Here is a 20072-nt window from a genome sequence, read left to right on the forward strand (position 1 = left end):
CATAGGGTTTCCGGAGGCAAGCTATTATGGAAGTGGATGCCACTCCTCCTTCCACGCTTGTTTAATCGGGGAGCTCCACCCCACTCTCAGTCCGCATTGGGTAGCCAACCATTAACGCATTTGACACATCCGTGTCACAGTGTTCAGCCTCACAGCAACCACAAGTGACCGAGGGGACGGCAACTTGTATACCAGGGCTATACGACCTAGAGGAATGTCTGAACAAAACATTGAAAGACTGGCCTGAGGGCTGCGAACTAAAAGTCACCCACCTTTGTCTTGGTCACATCATTTTCTCTTCACTGGGCCAGCTGATCTCTCTCTTTCTCTCTCTGTTGATGTTATTCTTGTTAAGTGCCGTGGAGTCGCAGGCGACTCATGGCGACCCAATGGAGGACAGTCCTTGACGCTTGGGAATAGCAATATAGTTTAGGGAATTATGATTATCATAAGAGTCCAGAATGAAGGTTGTAGAATGGAGTATACTCGTGATGGGGGTGGGGGGTGCGGGGGTATTGTATACCAATGAAGGAATTTTACTTTTCAAAGAGAAGAGCGAATTGGGGGTGGGGGTGGGGATGGGGTGGGTGGGGAGAAGAGTGCAACAATGAAGGAATGGAAATCCAAAATCTCTGTTAATGTTAATTGAAATTAATAAAAAAAAATAAAAAGAAGATGGAAGTAGTATACAGAATCATTGTACCAAAAACAATTGGCTGACGCAGAAGAGTTTCAAGAAACAACGTATGATCAAGAGGCAATGGTGAAGAAGGAGGAAATTCAGGCTGCTCTGAAGGCCTTGGCAAAAAAATAAAGCCCAATAATTGATGGAATACCAATTGATATATTTCAGCAAATAGATGCTGCGCTGCATGTACTGAAAACGTTGTGCCAAGAAATCTGGAGGACAATTACTTGGCCACCTGATTGGAAGAAATCCATATTTATTCTCATTCCAAAAATAGGTGTTGACAGAGTGTGGAAAATATCGGACAGTATCACTAATATCACACGCTATCAAAATTCTGCTGAATATCATCCAGAAAAGACTTGAACAGTACATTGACAGAGAACTATCAGAAATATAAGCTGGGTTAAGAAGAGGTCGTGGCACTAGGGACATTATTGCCAATGTCAGATGGATCTTGGCAGAAATCCGAGAGTACCAGAAGAATGTCTGTGTTTCATTGACTATGCAAAGGCATTTAATTGTGTGAATCACAATAAATTGTGGCTAACCTTGAGGAAAATGGAATCTCAGAACACGTGATCACACTCTTATGGAACCTATACTTGGACCAAGAAGCAGTCCTCTGAACAGAGCAAGGAAACACGGTATGGTCCAAAATCAGGAAAGGAGTGCGTCAGGGATGCATCCTGTACCCGAACCTATTCAATCTGTATGCAGAACAGATCATTCTGGAAGCAGGGCTATATGAGGAGGAGTGTGGCATCAGGATTGGAGGAAGACTAATTAACAACCTACAATATGCAGATGACACAACCTTGATTGTTGAACCTGAGGAAGACCTGAAGCATTTGCTGCAAAATGTCAAAGGGTGTAGTCTTCAATATGAATTGAAGGTCAACATCAAGAAGACAAAGATTCTCACCACTGTCCACTGGCTCAGTTGGCAGCTCCATAATGGATGGAGAAGAGATTGAGGTTGTTAGCAATTACAGCTTGCTTGGATCCACAATCAACACAACACCAGTAGTAAGGAAACCAAAAGACAAATTGCATTGAGAATCTGCTGTCCTGGACCTCTCCAGAGTGCTGAAGAGCAACGATGTCAGTGTAGATACAAAGGTGCCTAATCAAGGCCATGGTCTTCTCAATTATTTGTTATACCATTAACTAAACAACAACATCCCTAGTACCATGGCCTCTTATATACCCAGCCTGGATTTCTGGCAGTTCTCTGTTGATGTGCTGTTCCAGTTGGGTTTGGATAATTTTCAACAGAATCTTGTTTGCGTGTGATATTAATGATATTGTTCGATAATTTCCACACTCTGGTCACCTTTCTTTGAAATGGGAACAAATATAGATCTCTTCCAGTCAGCTGGATAGGTGATTCTTCTCCAGATTTCTTGGCTCAACTTAGTGAGTGCATCCAGGGTAGCTTATGCTTGTTGAAATATGTTCAGTTGGTATGCCGTCAATTCCTAGGGCCTTGTTTTTTGTCAATTCTTTCAAAGCAGCTTGAACGCCTTCCTTCATCACCACAGGCTCTTGCTTATACGTTGTTTTATGAAATTCTTCGGTGTCAGCCAATTCCTTCTGGTACAGTGACTCTGTGTACTCCTTCCATATTCTTTTAATGCTCCTTGGATCGTTTAATATTCTGCACAAAGCATCCCTAAGCATTGCCATTCGTGGCTTGAATTTGTTTTTCAATTCCTTCAGCTTAAGAAATGCTGAGCGAGTTTGGCCCTTTAGATTTTCTGATTCCAGCTCAGTGCACGTTTCATTATAATACTTTGCTTTGTCTTCCTGAGCTGACCTTTGAAATCTTCTGCAGCTCCTTAATTTCTTGATTTGTTCCTTTAGCTTTGGCTTCTTGGTGCTGTAATGCAATATTCAGTCTCATCTGACATTCATCTTGGTCTTTTCTTCCTCTTTTGTCTTTGTAATGAACTTTTGCATTCTTCATGGATAATATCCTTCCAAAGACCATTTGGTCTTCCGTCATTAGCTCAAACTTTTCCTAAGATCATTTTGAAATTAAAGTGGAATAGATTTAATGTAAAATTTTGGTTCCTGTGGATGGACTTGATTTAATTTTCTTCAACTTTAGCTTGAACTTGCATATGAGTAGTTGGAGGTCTGTTCCACAATCAGCACCTGGCCTAGTTTTCACAGCTGACATTGAACTTCTCCATCGATTCGTTCTACAGATATAATCTTTCTGATTCCTATGCTTACCATTAGGTGAAATCCATGTGTATAGCCTGCGTTTGTGTTTCTTATAAAAGGTATTTGCAATAAATAAATAATTGAATATGCAGAATTCTGTCATTCTATTAGAAAATAATTATGGGAAGATTTAGTAGAGACTGATTCATGGCATTCTGGACAGAGATAGAAGTTCATAAATATGAGAGAGACAGAGCTGTTAGTGACTGGTGATTGGAGAATAAGGATGATAACATATGGACAGAACGTGGGCTGCCTAGAGTGTTGTTGCCACTGGGCTCCACGTTTGCCTCTGACAGTTGTTTCTGGATCTTAATGATCATGTTTTCCATGTATTTTGTAACTAGCTCCACTAACCTTTGGTCTTATCTCTATCTATTCTACCTCATATTTTGCTGCTTGTGCTTCTTCTTCTTCTTCCCCCCCCCCCCCCCCCGTATTCAAAGCATTTTATTGTAGATCTGGAAGTGCAGAGAGAATCCTCTCAAAAACTGCCTCCCCGTCTAAAGATGGTTATTGGTTTTTATACTTGGGTTAGGCATTTCTCTTCTTAACATACTACTATTTAGTTCAAAACTTCCCAATTTTTACATTCAAAAGAACAGTGTATATGCAGTTATTAGTAAACAGACAACTTGTGATATAGTTTATATATGACCAAGGAAAATACTGTTTCGAAAGGTAAATGCTAATTCAGGAAAGATGCATTTCTTCTCCTGGCAAACAGGCAGCTAAGGTACAGTTGACATGTGACTGAAAAAAATGGTTTCAAAAATTAAATGCTAATTCAGGAATGATGCATTTCCCCTCCTGGTTAACAGACAGCTTAAAATGCAGTTCACATATATGACTGAGAAAAACACAAGTTTAGGATTCTTGCATACAATTTCTAGTTAACACAGCCTGGGATTGTGAGACCCCAAGGTTGTAGACTGAGAAAAGACAGATGCTAATTCAGGAAAGATGCATTTCCTGTCCTGGTAGACAGACAGCTTAAGGTGCTCTGTGTGACTATAGAGGAAATTACAGTGGGATCTGAGGACCAAACAAATGCTAGTTAGATGGTTCCATCATTTTTGCAGCCTGCAAACCTAGGATGTCAAGTTTTAGAGCTGTACCATGTTTGAATAATCCTGAACTTATTAGTCCACTTTATCTGCTGGAGAAGGACGGACAGTGTCCTCCCATTCAAATAACTGCCTGTGAAAACCTGCCGGAAGGAAGGTCAGCTATCGATCAGTTCTTATTCTCTGGTATGCAACAGTAACAACAACATCAAAGAGAGAAAGAGTTTGCTCCAATTTTAATAAACTTCATATTCACACTGTACCCTCTTCTCTTTCTTCCATGTTTAGACCCCGATCATAGTCTGTCTCCTCTGTGAATTCTCCTCTGGTATCCCATAACACTTTGTCCCTTAGTTATAGTATGTTATCTATTTGCCATGATAATTTGTGGGTTGTCTGGTTCAGGAATATTGTCTCATTCCTCTTCCTACTTCTAGGGCCCAGGTGGAGCTTGGCACATCAAGGGAATTCAATAGGTGTTTACTGAATACATGAATGATGGCTTAAAGACAAAGGTCCAGGGAATTTGTTTCTGAAAAGCCTTTCCCTTGACTAGGTTTTTGCAAGCAGAATGCTGCTACTGTTCTTCCTTCTAGAATCAGGCTCTAGTTAACAGAGAACCAGACTTCATTGACTTAGGCTCAGATCTTATTAAGTCATATGTGTAGGATTTGAATGAGGTTGTCTGGTATTTCATGGGCTAGAGGGTCTCTTTCCTGTCACTAATGTACTCTAATTTTCTCTTGGTTGACTCAAAAGCAGTTTGGATATGAGTTATATGCTGACTCATGTGTGTCCTTGGAGAAGATGCAGGATCCTTCAGAAATGCTCACTTTTGTGTGTGAGGTTCTTTTGATCTTAGCATTCGAGTTATCCTCTGATACTACAACCCATTGTGATTTCCTCTTTGTTGGGCTACAGATGGCCAGGCAGGATGTGGAGGAGGCATCCTCAGGTGTATACAAATCTACCTTCTACCCATCTATTCATCACACAATGGGAATTATCTGGCATTACGTGTTGGCATACCTCCCATTCTCATAAAGACCCTTGATGTGAATTTGAAAAATGTCTTCTGCATGGTTTGACATTGACAGAGCTATGCGAAACCTCACCATGTTTTTGTGCCAGATAGTCTTCCTTTTTTCTCAGTAAATTGCAATACAGTGATAAATTTTAAAAACAAAATTTAAGAAATTACAGCGATTCAGCTGCTAATTACGAAAGCTGTATGCCTGATACTCAGTGCCTCTGATTGTTAGTTTTTTATATTGCTGCTGTTGGTCACCATTGAGTTGACCACAGTTCATTGCAACCCTATGAACAGCGGGTCTGAACCTTGGCCCTTCTGCACCATCGTCACCAGCTCTGCTCTTCTTGAGCCGGTTGCTGTAACCGCTATGTTAATTCATCTTTTGAGGTTCTTCTTCTCTTTTGGTGACTCACTACTTTTCCAAGGAAAACGTCCTTTCCCAAGAACTATTCTTTTCTAACCAGATGCCCAAAGAATATGAGATGACGTGCATCATTCTTCCCTTTAAGGAGCACCTTGGCTGCACTTTGTCCAAGACGTATTTGTTAGATTTCTGGCAGTCCATAGGATGGATATTCAGTACATTTGTCACAATTCTCTTACTGTTATTGGTTTCCACTATTAGCTGACCGTGCTTTGGGTTTCTAAGGCTGTAAATTGCAAGCAAGGTGATTGCCCATCTCTCTCTCTTAGAGTGGCTGGTGTATTTGAACTGACAGAAGAGCATGCACTTTGAGTAAGCAGTGCAATGCTCTGTGAACCTTGCCAGAGATTCCATTGTTAAAATTACTGAACTAATATTGATACTAGTCGTTCCTAATTCACTATGGTGTTCTTATGTCTGCCTCATTAAATTGGTATTCTAATGTAAATCAAATGCTTCAAAATAGTTCATTTCTGTTACAGTAGCAGTCTTATGCAGTATTTGTCCTTTTGTGATTGAGTTATTTCAATCAGTGTAATATGTTCTCTAGACTTTCCCATATTGTGTCATACTTTAAGATACTTTGGTGCAACCACTGTGCAAAGTGGTGTGGCGCTTTCTCAAAAATCTGCAAATAGAGATACTATTTGACCCAGCAATTCCAATACTGGGAATATACCCCAAAGAGACCATAACCAACATCCAAGCAGATATGTGCACACCCATGTTTATCACAACTTTGTTCACAATAGCAAGGAGTTGGAAACAACCCAGGTGCCCATCAACAAACGAATGGACAGAGAAGCTGTGGTAAATTCACACAATGGAACACTACACTGCATTGAAAAACAAGGAACTCATGCAATATTATTAAAAATGGGTGACCTGGGAGGACATTATACTGAGTAAAATATTTCAGTCACAAAAAGACAAATACTGCATGGTGCCACGGTTGTATAATGGGACTGACATCAGGGTTGGGGTAAGACTGAGAAAAACTGGATGAATTATGTAAACTGCTTTGAAAAAGATGAGGGAGAGAATAATTTAAAAGGTAGTGTATTAAGGTTATCACAAGAGTCCAGAATTAAGGTTGCATAGTGGAGTGTAATTGGGGCGATGGGAAGGGTGTAGGGGGTTTGTATACCAAAGAAGGAATTTTTGTTTTGCTTTCAAAGAGAGGAGCAAACTGGCGGGGGGGTGTGTGGGGGGAGTTGGCAGGAAGAAAAGTGCAATAATGAATGAATGAATGAATGAATGAAAATCCAAAATATCTGTAAATGTTCATTAAAATTAATAAAATAAAATTAAAAAAGAATACTTTATTGTTCTTTAATGCTGCACAATATTCCATTGTGTGACTATACCACAATTTTTCTGTCCATTCATTTGTTGATTGGCATTTGGATTTTCCTCAATTTTCTTGCAATTGTAAGTGGCAATGCTGTGTACATAGGTGACTATATCTCTGTTTGTATCTGTACTCTATGTGTTTGAATCTGCTGCTGTGACAATAGGAGGGTAACTGAGGGAGTAGGAGGCTAAGGAAGAATAGAGAGGTAGTGGGTAAACAGCATTGTAAGCACCAAGACAAGGGAGGATCAACCCAGGAAGAAAGGAAATCTAGACAATATGGCATCACAGTTAGCAAATAGGAATAAGATATCAGTGGGTTTTCAGATTCTGTTAATCACATGGATGAGCGTGTCCATCTTTCTCTCGTGGAGTAACCGGCAGATTAGAACTAAATGCATTCTGGATTTCAGTGCAGGTTCTTACTACTAGGCTGCCAGAGCGCTGAGCCCTTCCCTTCCCTTCCCTTCCCTTCCCTTCCCTTCCCCTCTCCCTTCCCCTCTCCCTTCCCCTCTCCCTTCCCCTCTCCCTCCCTCCCCCCCCTCTCTCTTTCTAAGAAGAAGAAAGAGGAAATCACTAGGATAATAGAGATGAATGGGGGGCAGGGGAATGAAGAAATAGGTAAGGTGTAACTTCTTGAGGGACTTGAGGATACAGGGACATAAAAGTAACAGATGAATGGCAATTAATAATATAAAGCACAATGTACATGAATGAAATAATGTATATGAATAAGTATATAAAATGAATGATACTAACAAAAATATACGTACAAAAAAGTTGATTTTTTTTCATTATTGCCTTTTATTATAAAAATCTTTATAAAGCTGAGCTTTGTCTTGTTCCACTCATAGCGGCCCTGTGAAAAAGGACTGGAACTTTTTATTTGTCTTCAACATTCCTGAGTGTATTGTTACAGTCAGTCTGTCTTGTTGAGGGTCTTCCTTTCTTTCTCTGCTCTTCCGCTTTTTCCAAGTCTTTTTTCCAAGAACCGGTCCTTCCTGACTGCATGCCCAAAGTATGTGAGATGCACTTTCACATCCTTGCCTCTAAGGAGCAACCTGGCTGCATTTCTTACATGACAGGCTTGTTTGCTCTTTTGCCAGTTTGTGGGATTTTACATATTCCTTGTCATCATCTCGGTTAAAAGGCATCAATTTAGGGATTAGAAATACTATTTGTAATGTTCCAGATACCTTCATAGATAGCCTTGCTTGCCCAAACTGAGGAGAACTTAAAGCATTTACAGAAGATCAAGAACTGCAGCCTTCATAATGGACGGCATCTCAATATCAAGGAAACAGAGGTCTTCACCACAGGGCCAACAGGCAATAGCATAATAACTGCAGAAAAGATTGAGGTTGTTAATGATTCCATATTGTTGGTTCCACAATCAATACTCTTGGTATCAGCAGTTGGAAATTAAAAGATTAATTTTATTGGGAAAACCTGCTGTCAGGGACCTCTCCAGAGTACTGAAGAGCAATGATGTCAGTCTAGAGACCAAGGTGTGTCTGATCCAGGCCATAGTCTTCACAATTGCTTGCTATACGTCAGAAAGTTGGACAATGATTAAGGATAATAGAAAAAGAATGGATGCCTTTGGGTTGTGGTTTTGGAGAAGAATATTGAACATATGATGGACTGCTAATAGAACAAACAGGTTCGTCCTAGAGAGGGTGAAACCAGACTGCTCCTTGGAGGCAAGAATTTTGAAGCTCTATCTGACATACCTTGGGCATTTCACAAGGAGAGACCAATCCTTGGAGAAGGACATCATGCTTGGAAGGGTGAAGGAACAGCACAAGAAAGGAAGACTCTGAATGAGATGGATTGACTCAGTGACTGGGGTAATGGGAGTAGGTGTGTCAGAAACAACAAGGTAGGCTCAGGATACAGCAGGGTTGTACCTAGGGTTGCTATGAGTCAGAGTAGATTTGATGGCACATGACAGCAATAACAAACAAATATACATGAAATGTGAACATGTGATGATGAAGAGTTGGACAATTTAACATTTGCTACATGTAATGACTTATGGTGGATAGTTCTAGAACATCTGGATTATCTCTGGGAAAGAGTATGGAATTCTAGCCCGAAAATTAGTGGAAGGTGTGTGTGAGAACTTTTTCTTTTTTCCTTCATGTATTTTGCAGTAACTTCTCATTGCATTTGAATCTGCTTCTTGACCTATTAGAGAAGATATCAGTGTTTTGATACATATTTTGCAGCAGCTGTAGGCTGTGATTTGTTCAGGAAACAGTCATTTTTTGAGCTGTCAATCACAGAATTGTACATCTTCAAATGAACATGTGATAATATCAGGAAATAATGTCCTACAGCACAGTATGTTGTTGATTACTTTCAAACCGAGAATGACTCATAGCGACTCCATGAACAAAAGGCTTGAAGCCCCTTTACGATTGTTGACATTTATCAAAGTTCATAGAGTTTCCGGAGGCATGTTATTTAGAAAGTGGATGCCACTCCTGCTTCCAAACCTGTCATAGGATGTTATTGTTTTTAGGTGCCTTTGAGTCTCCTGCAATGTATAGGGACCCTATCTATGTACAGCAGCTCTGAACCCTTCCCTATCCTGAGCCAATCTCACTAACTCTGGCACACCAATCCCCATTGCTCCAGTTACTGTATCAATCCATCTCATCCGGAGATTTCCTCTCCTGCACTATCCATCCACCCTTCCAAGGATGATGCCCTTCTCCAAGGACTGATCTCTCATGGCAATGTGCCCAAAGTAAATAAGGCAGAGCTTCAAAATCCTAGCCTCCAAGGAGAAACTTGGTTTCACCCTCTCCAAGACAAACCTATTTGTTTTCTTGGCAGTCCATGGTATGTTCAAGGCTCTTCTCCAGCACCACAACTCGAAGGCATCTTTCTTCTTCTTAATCATAGTCCAACTCTCTGAAGCATAACAAGTAATTGAGAAGACCATGACCTGGATTCTGCACACCTTTGTATCTATACTGACATCATTGCTCTTCAGCACTCTAGAGAGGTCATGACAGCAAATTTTTCCAATGCAGTTTGCCTTTTGATTTCCTGACTGCTGATGTTAAGAGGGTTGATTGTGGATCCAAGCAAGTTGTAATTATTAACAACCTCAATCTCTTCTCCATCTATCATGGTGCTGCCACTTGGGCCAGAGGTAAGAATCTTTGTTTTCTTGATTTTGAGCTTCAATTCATATTGAAGACTACAGTCCCTGACCTTTTGCAGCAAGTACTTCAGGTCCTTCTCAGTTTCAGCAAGCAAGGTTGTGTCATCTGCATATTGTAGGTCGTTAATGAGTCTTCCTCCAATCCTTGATGCCACACTTCTCCTGCTTCCCGAATGATGTGTTCTGCATACAGATTGAATAGGTATGGGGACAGGATGCATCCCTGACGTACTCCTTTCCTGATTTTGGACCGTAACGTGTTTCCTTGCTCTGTTCTGAGGACAACTTCTTGGTCCAAGTATAGTTTTCATATAAGCACGATCAAGTGCTCTGAGATTCCTATTTTCCTCAAGGTTAGCCATGATTTATTGTGATCCACGCAGTCAAATGCCTTTTCATTGTCACTGAGACACAGATGTAGTACATATTATTAATGGTAAGATGTAAGAAAGAACAGTCAGGACAATAGTAAATGCAGTTCATCAGAAATGGACTATCTCATAAATAAAGGCTGTCAGTGGTAGTAACCAAAGTCCATATTTAGACTCCTTACTTAGACTCTTGCCTTTTTTTCTGCTCTAGGATCCCATGTAGGATATCACACTACATTTAATCATTATGTCTCCTAAGATCTGCTCAGCTGTGACAGTTTCATAGAACTTTTCTTGACTTTGGTAACCTTGATAGTTTTGGAGAGTACTGATCAAGTATTCTGTAGAATGTCCTTCAAATGAGATTTGGGTGCAGTTTTCCTGTGATGTTGATGTGAACCACCAAATCGGTTCCTACTCATAGCAGCTGTATTGGACCCCGTAGATTTGCCTCATGGAGTTTCTTAGGCCTTAAATCTCAGTGTTAGATCTCTCAATATTTTCTCCTGTGGGGTAGCTATTGGGTTCAAAACATGACTTATAGCCTGGTGCTTAACCATTGCATCACCACAGCCTCTTTTTCTATGACTGGGTCTGACCTATGCCTTTGTGATAGGACAGCCACAGAGGTAAAGGGCCATTCTCATCACATGATACTAACATGATCTGTCACTGCTGATGTTGACCCTGATTAGCTGATTGAGCAGATTATATTTTTTAAAAAGTTTTATGTTTATCTTTTATGTTCATCTTAGAATAAAAATATCTGTCCTGGAAAGGGTAAAACCAAGCTGCTCGTTGGAGGCAAGGATTTTGAAGCTCCATCTCACAAACTTTGGGCATGTGACCAGGAGGAACCAGTGCTTGGAGAAGGACATCATGCTCAGAAGGGTGGAGGGGGCAGTTCAGGAGAGGAAGACTCTGAATGAGATGGATTGAAACAGTAACTGGAGTAATGGGGAGTGTGTGTCAGAGCCAGTGAGACTGGCTCAGGACAGGACAGGGTACATAGGGATGCTGAGTCGCAGGTGACTTGATGGCACATAATAACAACAATATGTATTATGATCCTAATAAGACTGTGCCTTCTACTCTTACCTCATTATCTTCTTTGGCTCTAGTCATATGGGGCAATGAATTGAGTATTTGGTGGATAACAAATAAGACAATTAAAGAGAATGCTGATACCCTGTGTTAAACACAACCACTGTCACTGACCAATGTGTGTGGAAATTGTCAAATGAGAACCTAACTTGCAATGCAAACTTTAACCAAAAACTCAATATAATAATAATAATAATAATAATAATAATAATAATAATAATAATAATGTTGTTAGGTGCTGTCGAGTCGCTTGCGACTCATAGCAACCTTATGTACAACAGCTCTAAACTCTGCCCTGTCTTGTGTCAATCTCATTGTCTCTGACACACTAATCCCGACTGCCCCAGTCACCAAATCAATCCATCTCCCAGAGGGCCTTCCCCTCCTGCGCCTGCCCTCCACCCTCCCAAGTATGATGTCCCTCTCCAAGGACTGGTCCCGCCTTACAACATGACCAAAGTATGTCAGACGAAGTTTCAGAATCCTTGCCTCCAAGGAGCAGCTTGGTTTAACCCTCTCCAGGATGAATCTGTTTGTTTTCTTAGCAGTACATGTATCCTCAACACTCTTCTCCAACAATAAAGCTCAAAAGTATAAATTCTCCTTCTATCCTCCCTGGTCATTGTCCAGCTCTCTGATGCATAACAAGTGATTGCAAAGACCATGGCCTGTACCAGACGCACCTTAGTCTTCAGAGACACACCGTTGCTCTTCAGTACTTTGGATACATCTTTTAATTTTCTGGCTGCTGGTGCCAGGAGTGTTGATTGTGGAGCCAAGCTAAAGCTGTGAACAATCTCAATCTCTTCACCATCCATCCTGATGCTGCCGGTTGGTCCAGTGATGAGAATCTTTGTCTTCTTGACTCAATCCATATTGAAGGCTGCAGTTCCTGACCCTCAGCAGCAAGCGTTTGTGGAGTAGAATGTCAGTAAACATGCAGCATCCTTTTCCTTAAATCTTGATTCTACTGAAAAATTAACCTATTTCTTAGGGTTTAGACAAGTCTTAAGACTTAGATCTCAGGTAAACTGAGTTCATAGCATAAACTGTTTGGTCATCTTTGCTGGTCTCTACAAGCAGTACTGTGAATGCTTCCAAATGGCTGGGTAAATGTCCAGATAGTTGCTTATGGTTATGTCAAGAGTTGGGAGTGGAATGACCACTGCCGTTAGACTGGTATATACTCATGATATTTAGCTCTGTGCAAAATATTCATGGCATACACTTATTTTCTGCATTACAGCAACAACAACAACAATAACAAAACCGTCCCTAGCTACTCCATAATTTTTCTTAAGGTGTTCTTATTCTGCTTTTGAAAATTCCGGATGGGGGAAGTCAGGACAGGGGGTTGCCTAGTGACTCACCTGCACATTTTTTCCTCATTTTAAAGGATCAAAGTCACAGAACTGTCTGTGGAACTCCCTCATCGATGGCCTTACGGGGAACGTCAAGGAGAAGCCAAAGCCAACGATTGTCCATGACCCTCGACCACCGGAGGAAATCCTCGCTGATGAACTACCACCACTGGATAGCCCTGAAGCCCTGGTCAAGACATCGTTCAGGTTTGATGGAGTGAAACTCACTTTGTTCCTTTTTGGTTTCTGTGTGGAATTACATCAGTTCAGTTGGCTGCATTTATGTGGCCAGCAAATAACCTCTTTTTTTTTTTTTTTCAACAAGAAGTAAATTAGAATTGATGAAGGATCTTGAAATTAATGCTAGTTGGACCTCTTGAAGTAGTGAAGCTCTTATCGGTAGTTAAGTTATGGTTGGTATTTAATGGGTATTGACAGTTAAATGCAGAGGTACAGGTTTTACTGATGTTGGCAATTTGAATTGGATTAATGAGTCTTTTGCTTCAAAAGAGGATGACGCATTGAGATAAGCACACAGAGGAAATGTGTGTGGTGGGAATTAATTCAGCTCTGTGCCTTTCTAGACTCTTACTGGGGCAAGATGTCTGGTTGCAAGATCTGTTAGAGTTGAAATGAAGTGAGAATCTGTATGTTTATGTTTCCAGGTGTGTGTTTATTTTGTTCTTGTTTATCATCTAGTTTTTCACCTCCTTGTATTTTTTCCTTCCCTGTATCATGCTCCATTTCTATCATATCTACCCACTAGCTTCTCTCCCATGATCCATATTACATAAATGTCAGTCTGACTATGTAGGGTTGAGTAGAGGTGATATTTTTTTCTTTTCTGCCTGGGTCATTCAGACTCACTTTTTAAAGACAGAGCTACAGGTCTTAGAAATCATGATGCAATTATTATACAAGCCCTCAGTCTCCCCTTCTTGTTTCTGTGTTAACTTAATTCTACTTTTGTTTGCACTATAAACTTTCATATCCTTCATGTGGTTAGTAGAGCATATAAATCCGATCCGGCTTCTCTCCACCCATAAGCAATTTTGACAACTCTTAGAGCCCACAAAATGTCACTGAAAAATGTGTTCTGTTTTGCATCAAGGTGATCTGTGTAATCACTCAGTAAAAGCCATTTCATTGTGTGAAGGTTCTTGGTGTAGATTAAATTATAGATGAACTCTGAAAAGCAGTGATGAATAGGGGTTTGGATTTCTTTATGTAATATGAGTGATGCTGTGGTAGGACAAGAATTGCAGGCGAGTTCTTTTCTTATTCTTAGTAGGGGTTTGGGGACTGCAGTGTGAAATTTTAAATGAAACAAATCCCACTCACTTAGAGGAGCACGTCCTGGAGGGGAAGTGCATTCTGAGAACCTGTGATACTCGCTGCAGGTGGTGGTTGTGGGGTAGATGGTGTTCCACCTGAGCTTTTGGGTGGAGTTCATCTCTTAACATACAGTGTTCTATCACAAACGAGGACCTTTGCCTTAATCAAGGGGCCAGGTGAAGAATTACTCTCTTGACAGGAAAATTATATTAGCTTGCCAGGCTTCATTATCATCATCCTTTCTTTTGATTTCTTAGTTCTCAGTAAAAGAGGGAATGTACTGGTTACCAAGAACTTCATTTAATTGGCCTGTTTTTCTTATAGTAATGTCTGAATTCCAGAATCAGACTAAAACATAAATGTTTTTAACTTGAGACTTTCTTCTGGTGCTATGTGGCTGTGCAGTAGGTGAGACCCAGCTGGTGCACACATGATGGGCTGTCTCCTCCCATGTAATTCCCAGCCTCAGAAACCCAGTGGAGTTTCAACTAGGAATCAGTTCCAGCTTGATGGCACTCAGTGGTCTAGCAACTGAAGGTGGCAATCCACTGGTATTTATCAGTTATTTGTTGATCTCCCTAGTAAAATCGTGTGCTCTTCTTAAACCATTTATTTCTTCATCCTTTTTTCAACCAACCAGAAAAGGCTGCGTTTGATGGCAGTTGCTCTTAATAGTGATAGTCATGTTCTTTACTGGAATTGTCATCATCACTTTTGAGATTGTGTGCAAATTATAGACAAAGTACCAAAGTGTGGAGACCATTTACTTATTAATACATAAATTCGAGAACAGTCAAGGTCAACATTGTACTTTTGTCACTTGTTTTTGATGTGCTTCCTATATTGCAAAGAAAGGAATGGAGTTGTAGTAGATTTTAAATAGTATTTGTAATAATTTATCACTCGTGTGCTGTTACCTTCACAGAGTGACTCAGTGACTGACAAGGCCTGAGAACTGCTGATGCATAGTGAGTCTGGAAAGTCTGGAGAGAATAATGTGTTGATATTTTTTCCTCATATTTTTGTTGGTTTGCATAAAATAATTCAAATGCATTTTGTTTCATTCATGTACATTGTGTTTTATACAATCATTCATATGTATTATATTTTATACAATGAATTACTGTTGATCTATGCCCATTATCACACCATCTTTTCATGTCCTCATTGAGTCATACGTATTCTTTCACCCCTCCTTCTGCCCACTCTCCTCTGCTCTCTTAGTGATTTCCCTCTTTACCCCTTTTCCCTTTCCCCTTCACCTTTTGAACATTTATACACATTTTGCTCAGTTATCCTTCTATTTTTACAATAATGATCTTATATACTATTTGTCCTTATAAGACTGAGTTAGTTCATTCAGCTCTCTAGACTCTCCCATATTATATAGTATTTTAGGAAATCATTGTTCTCTAGTGCTGCATAGTATTCCATTCTGTGAATGTGCCACAATTTCTCAATCCATTCATTTGCTGATGGACATTTGGGTGTTTTCCATTTCCTTGCTATTGTAAATAATGCTGTTAGGTGTGAATTTTTTATTTGTTTCATGTGTCAGTTCTGATTTCCTTGGGGTATATTCCGTCAGTGGAATAGTTGGGTCATCAGGGAGTTTTATGTTCAGCTTTTTGAGGAAACGCTAAGCTAAACTGCATTCCAGAGTTGGACCATTTTATCATCCCACCAGCAGTGCATGAGAGTTCTAATCTCTCCACATCCTCCCCAACGTTTATTGATTGCTGCACTGTTAAACAGTGCTACTACTCCTGGGGTGAGGTGGTATCTCATTGTGGTTTTGATTTGCATCTCTCTGATTACAGTGATTTTGAACATTTGTTCATGTGTCTATTGACTATCTGGATGTTTTCCTTTGTGAAGAGTCTTTTAATGACTTTTATCCATTTTGTTGTTGGATTATCAGTCTTTTTTCTTGAAGATACCTTATAGTATTCTATAAACTTCAGTTATAAGATCTTTATCTGAAATGTCATTGTCAGATGTTCCCCCCCCCAAAAGAATTTTTTTTTCACCCTATTGTTTTCATGCATACACAAGGATTTGAGTTTTATAAGATCATGTTCATCAATTTCATCTTCTCCTGGGTGTATATTTCTGGCTATATTTGCAAGCCTATTTGTGTCATAGGCTATGCTGTGTTCTAGTGCCCAGATTTTAAACCTTAGGAGTTTATGGATTATTGTTGTTTTCAGACTCTCCTTAACCTCTTTCACCCCCAGTGGGCACACTACTGCCTCTGCTGAAGTTGAGGGATTGGGTTATTTTCTGACTCTGCAATCCAGAACCAAACCCTGGTCTGTTTGTGTGTGTGCACAAATGTGAACTTGTGCTTACACCTGCTCCCAACTAGTGAATCTGTTAAAGAGCCCACGGCACGTGATTGTCAACATCCTGCCCATCTACATTCTGGAGGGACTTATTTGCACATGGTTCTCATGAATGGGCATGGTCTGTCCTCTTACAGTTCCCCTGAAGGGTCATTTACCAGAGAGCAATCCAAGATAGGTGGACGGTATCTTTTATTTCCTCTCATTCTTCTTGTTCAGGTCTGGAGGACAGTTGGAACCCGAGGTCCCCAGTTAAGGTTGTTAAAGTCTTTATTACCAAACAAGATAAAAAATGCAATGTCAGTAGTCTCCATGTGCTGGCAGTGCATTTAGTATTGGGTTTTTTTTTGTTGTTGTTGTTGTTCTTCTCCTTACCCCAGCCTACTCAGAACTGTCTCAGAGTCAGCCCTTTTCATATTCAGTCTCCTGCTTGTGGATGGGAAGTAAGGTCTCATGCTAAGAGTAGACTTTTTTTTTTTAAAAAAAAATTAGTAATGGTTTACAAACAAAATTCATATACATTGTGTTTCACATTTTCCTTCATTCACTTTGTATTTCTTACAATCATTCCCATGCATAGTGTTCTATAAACTTAATTCTCATTGAATTATGCTCACCATTACCCTGTCTTTTCAGGTCCCCATTTGATCTGAGAAGGAAGCCTGTCTTGAAGGGATCTTTTTTTTAAAAAAGAAATTTTTATTATATACTGGTTTACTTAAAAGCTCACATACATTGTTTTTCACAGCAGCCCTTTCCCACCCCTCCCTCTACCCATCAAATTGTGCAGGAGAGTAGACTTTTTTTACTTTAGTGAATGATGAGATTTCATCATTAGTCCCCATCTTCACTTCCTCATCATGTCTCCTTGTTTACTGTTGTCTGTTTCTTTTCCTGGAAAACACAGTTTGCCAAACATGATAACATGATTTAATTACTTTGAGTCTAAGAAAGAAGGGCACAGAGACTTGATTCTACTTTCCTAGAAGCCTTTTCTAGTTATTTGCAAATATGTGAGCTGACCACAGACTAAAGAGCTATTTGAATGAGAACAAAAAAGAAGTTTGCATTAAAAAAATGTTTTAATAGTATTTCCATTCAGATGGTTCTTTTGAGATCAAAGGCACTCTCAGCCCTAAAGGTAAATGCTACCCTCTCTTTCCTAAGTTAAGCAGTGTTTCTAAATTCATGAGTGGTAGATTCCTGTCCCCCCCCCACCCCAATCAATTAAAAAAATTCAAAAGTTCTTTTGTTTCAGTCTTCCGCACAGGCTCCCTTTTACAGAAATACCAATAATAGCTCTTCTCCTATTGCTGGTATCATGCCAACACTGAGAAGACACTGTCTGTTTGGGAGGGGAAGAAACTGGCATGAAGAGGTTTCTGATTAAGTCCAAATGCAAACTAGTGGTTCTGAGTTTGCACACAAACTAATAAGAACAATTGCTTATAGATTGGTAGTTACCAGTGGCAACAGAAAGGTGTGTTTTGATGGACCCGAGCTCTGCTGGACAAATCTGTAGGAAGTCATACTCCTGAGTCAAGGAAGGCACCTCTTTGGCTGTTCACATTCGCCAGGAACTCCATGGCAGTCTCCTCCCATGCAATTTACAACCTCAAAATCCGCTGGAGGGCTGCCTGTGAGTTGATGGCAGTGAGTTTGAGTTTGATGCATCATCGGCCCTTAGAATCCCACCCTAATAGATATATTATCTATACAAGAGAGGAGCATGCTTGTGGTGCAAACACAGTTTAAGGTAAGTTCCTTTGTTCCAACAAGCCTGTCCTGTAAGCCTTTTGGGATGGTTATGCCATGTCATGTCTCACTATCCGTAATGCTAGAGGAGGTGGTTAACATTTAGAATTTAGCACACAGCTTTGGAATTAGAGATTCTGGAAAGTGAGAAGTACCATCTTTCCTCCCTAGCAGTTAGAAGTTAATAGTTGAGATGTGGGTAAATGGCATCTCATCTCTGTATACATTTCCTGTCACTTTACTTGCTATGCATCAGAGAGCTGGACAGTGACTAATGATGGTAGAAGAAGAGTCAATGCCTTTGTGTTGTGGGACTGGAGAAGAGTATTGAACATACTGTGGACCACCAAGAGAATTAACAGGTTTGTCCTGGAGAGGGCCAGCTGCTCCTTGGAGGCTAGGATTTTGCAGCTCTGTCTCACATACTTTGGGCACATGGCCAAGAAGGACCAGTCCTTGGAGAAGGATATCATGCTTGGAAGGGCGGGGTGATAGCATACGAGAGGAAGACCTGTATGAGAGGGATTTATACAGTAACTGAGACTGGCTCAGGATAGGGCAGTGCTCAGAGATTATTGTACATAGGGTTGCTGTGAGTTGCAGATGACTCCGATGGCACATAACAACAACAACAACAACTCCTTCTTTGCTGTGCTTTGGCAATGAGATAAGTGTCTTGGAACAGAGAATCCTGTAGAGTTTGGGGGGAAAGTACTAGGGATTGACCAGAAGACTCTTTATTTCTGTCCAAGTTCAAATCCCAGCCCGTATTCCTGGAGAATGATACGGGTTAGTGTTCTGGTTGATGGTGTCATCTGGTCTTTGCTATCCATGAAAAGGGATATTATAAGTTGAACAGTACCCAGGTTCTCTGTTCAACAGTACTTAGCTTCTGAAAGCAGCTGTACTGTGTTCTATCCCCAATACTGGCACCACCAGCAAATAACTTCATCTCTCAGTCCTGTTTTCTTAACTGTCAAAACTGAGAGGTGGACTTAAAAGAATGGTTCTCCTGCTTGTAGATTTTTCAGGATACTTGGAAGACTGTTTATGTTGTGGATTAGGACTACTAAAGGAACCCTTCTTCACTGTTAGTGGGAGTGTAAAATGGTGCAACCACTGTGGAAGGCAGTATGGCACTTTCTCAAAAAGTTGCAAATAGAGATACCATATGACCCAGCAATTCCACTACTGGAAATATACCCCAAAGAAACCATAACCACCACCTAAGCAGATACATGCACACCCATGTTCATCGCAGCTTTGTTCACAATAGTAAGGAGTTGGAATCAACCTAAGTGCCCATCAACAAAAGAATGGATAGAGAAGCTGTGATATATTCACACAATGGAATACTATGCTGCATTGAAAAACAAGGAACTCATGTAATATTACTCAAAATGGGTGATCCTGGAGGACATTATGCTGAGTTAAGTATCTCAGTCGCAAAAGGACAAACACTGCATAGTGCCACTGCTGTAGAATGGGACTGACATCAGGGTTAGGGTAAGAATGAGAAAAACTGGATGAATTATGGATACTGCATTGTAACCGGTAAGGGAGAGAACAGTTTAAAAGCAATATATTTTAGGGCATTATGATTATCATAAGAGTCTGGAATGAAGGTTGCAGAGTGGAGTATACTCGGTGTGTGTGTGGGGGGAGATGTGGGGGGATTGTATACCAATGAAGGAATTTTTCTTTTACGTTTCAGAGAGAAGAATGAACTGGGGGTGGGGTGGAGTGGCCGGGGACAAAAGTGCAACAATGAATGAGTGGAAATCCAAAAACTCTGTAAATGATCATTGAAATTGTTGTTGTTGTTG

The 20072-nt window shown here is 40.4% G+C and overlaps 1 protein-coding gene across 1 annotated transcript in view; it reads left to right on the plus strand.

Annotated features, from left to right (window-relative positions):
• The window catches only part of PDE1C (phosphodiesterase 1C, calmodulin-dependent 70kDa), a 718015-nt gene that overhangs the window by 205920 nt on the left and 492023 nt on the right, over positions 1-20072 (plus strand). Inside the window, exon 3 of the mRNA XM_006887612.1 lies at positions 12847-13018. Coding sequence (XP_006887674.1) covers positions 12847-13018 — 172 coding nt within the window. The remainder of the gene's footprint in view (positions 1-12846; positions 13019-20072) is intronic.

This window comes from Elephantulus edwardii, unplaced genomic scaffold, assembly GCF_000299155.1.
Source record: "Elephantulus edwardii isolate Elephantulus edwardi_28Jun2011 unplaced genomic scaffold, EleEdw1.0 scaffold00059, whole genome shotgun sequence".
Taxonomy (NCBI): domain Eukaryota; kingdom Metazoa; phylum Chordata; class Mammalia; order Macroscelidea; family Macroscelididae; genus Elephantulus; species Elephantulus edwardii.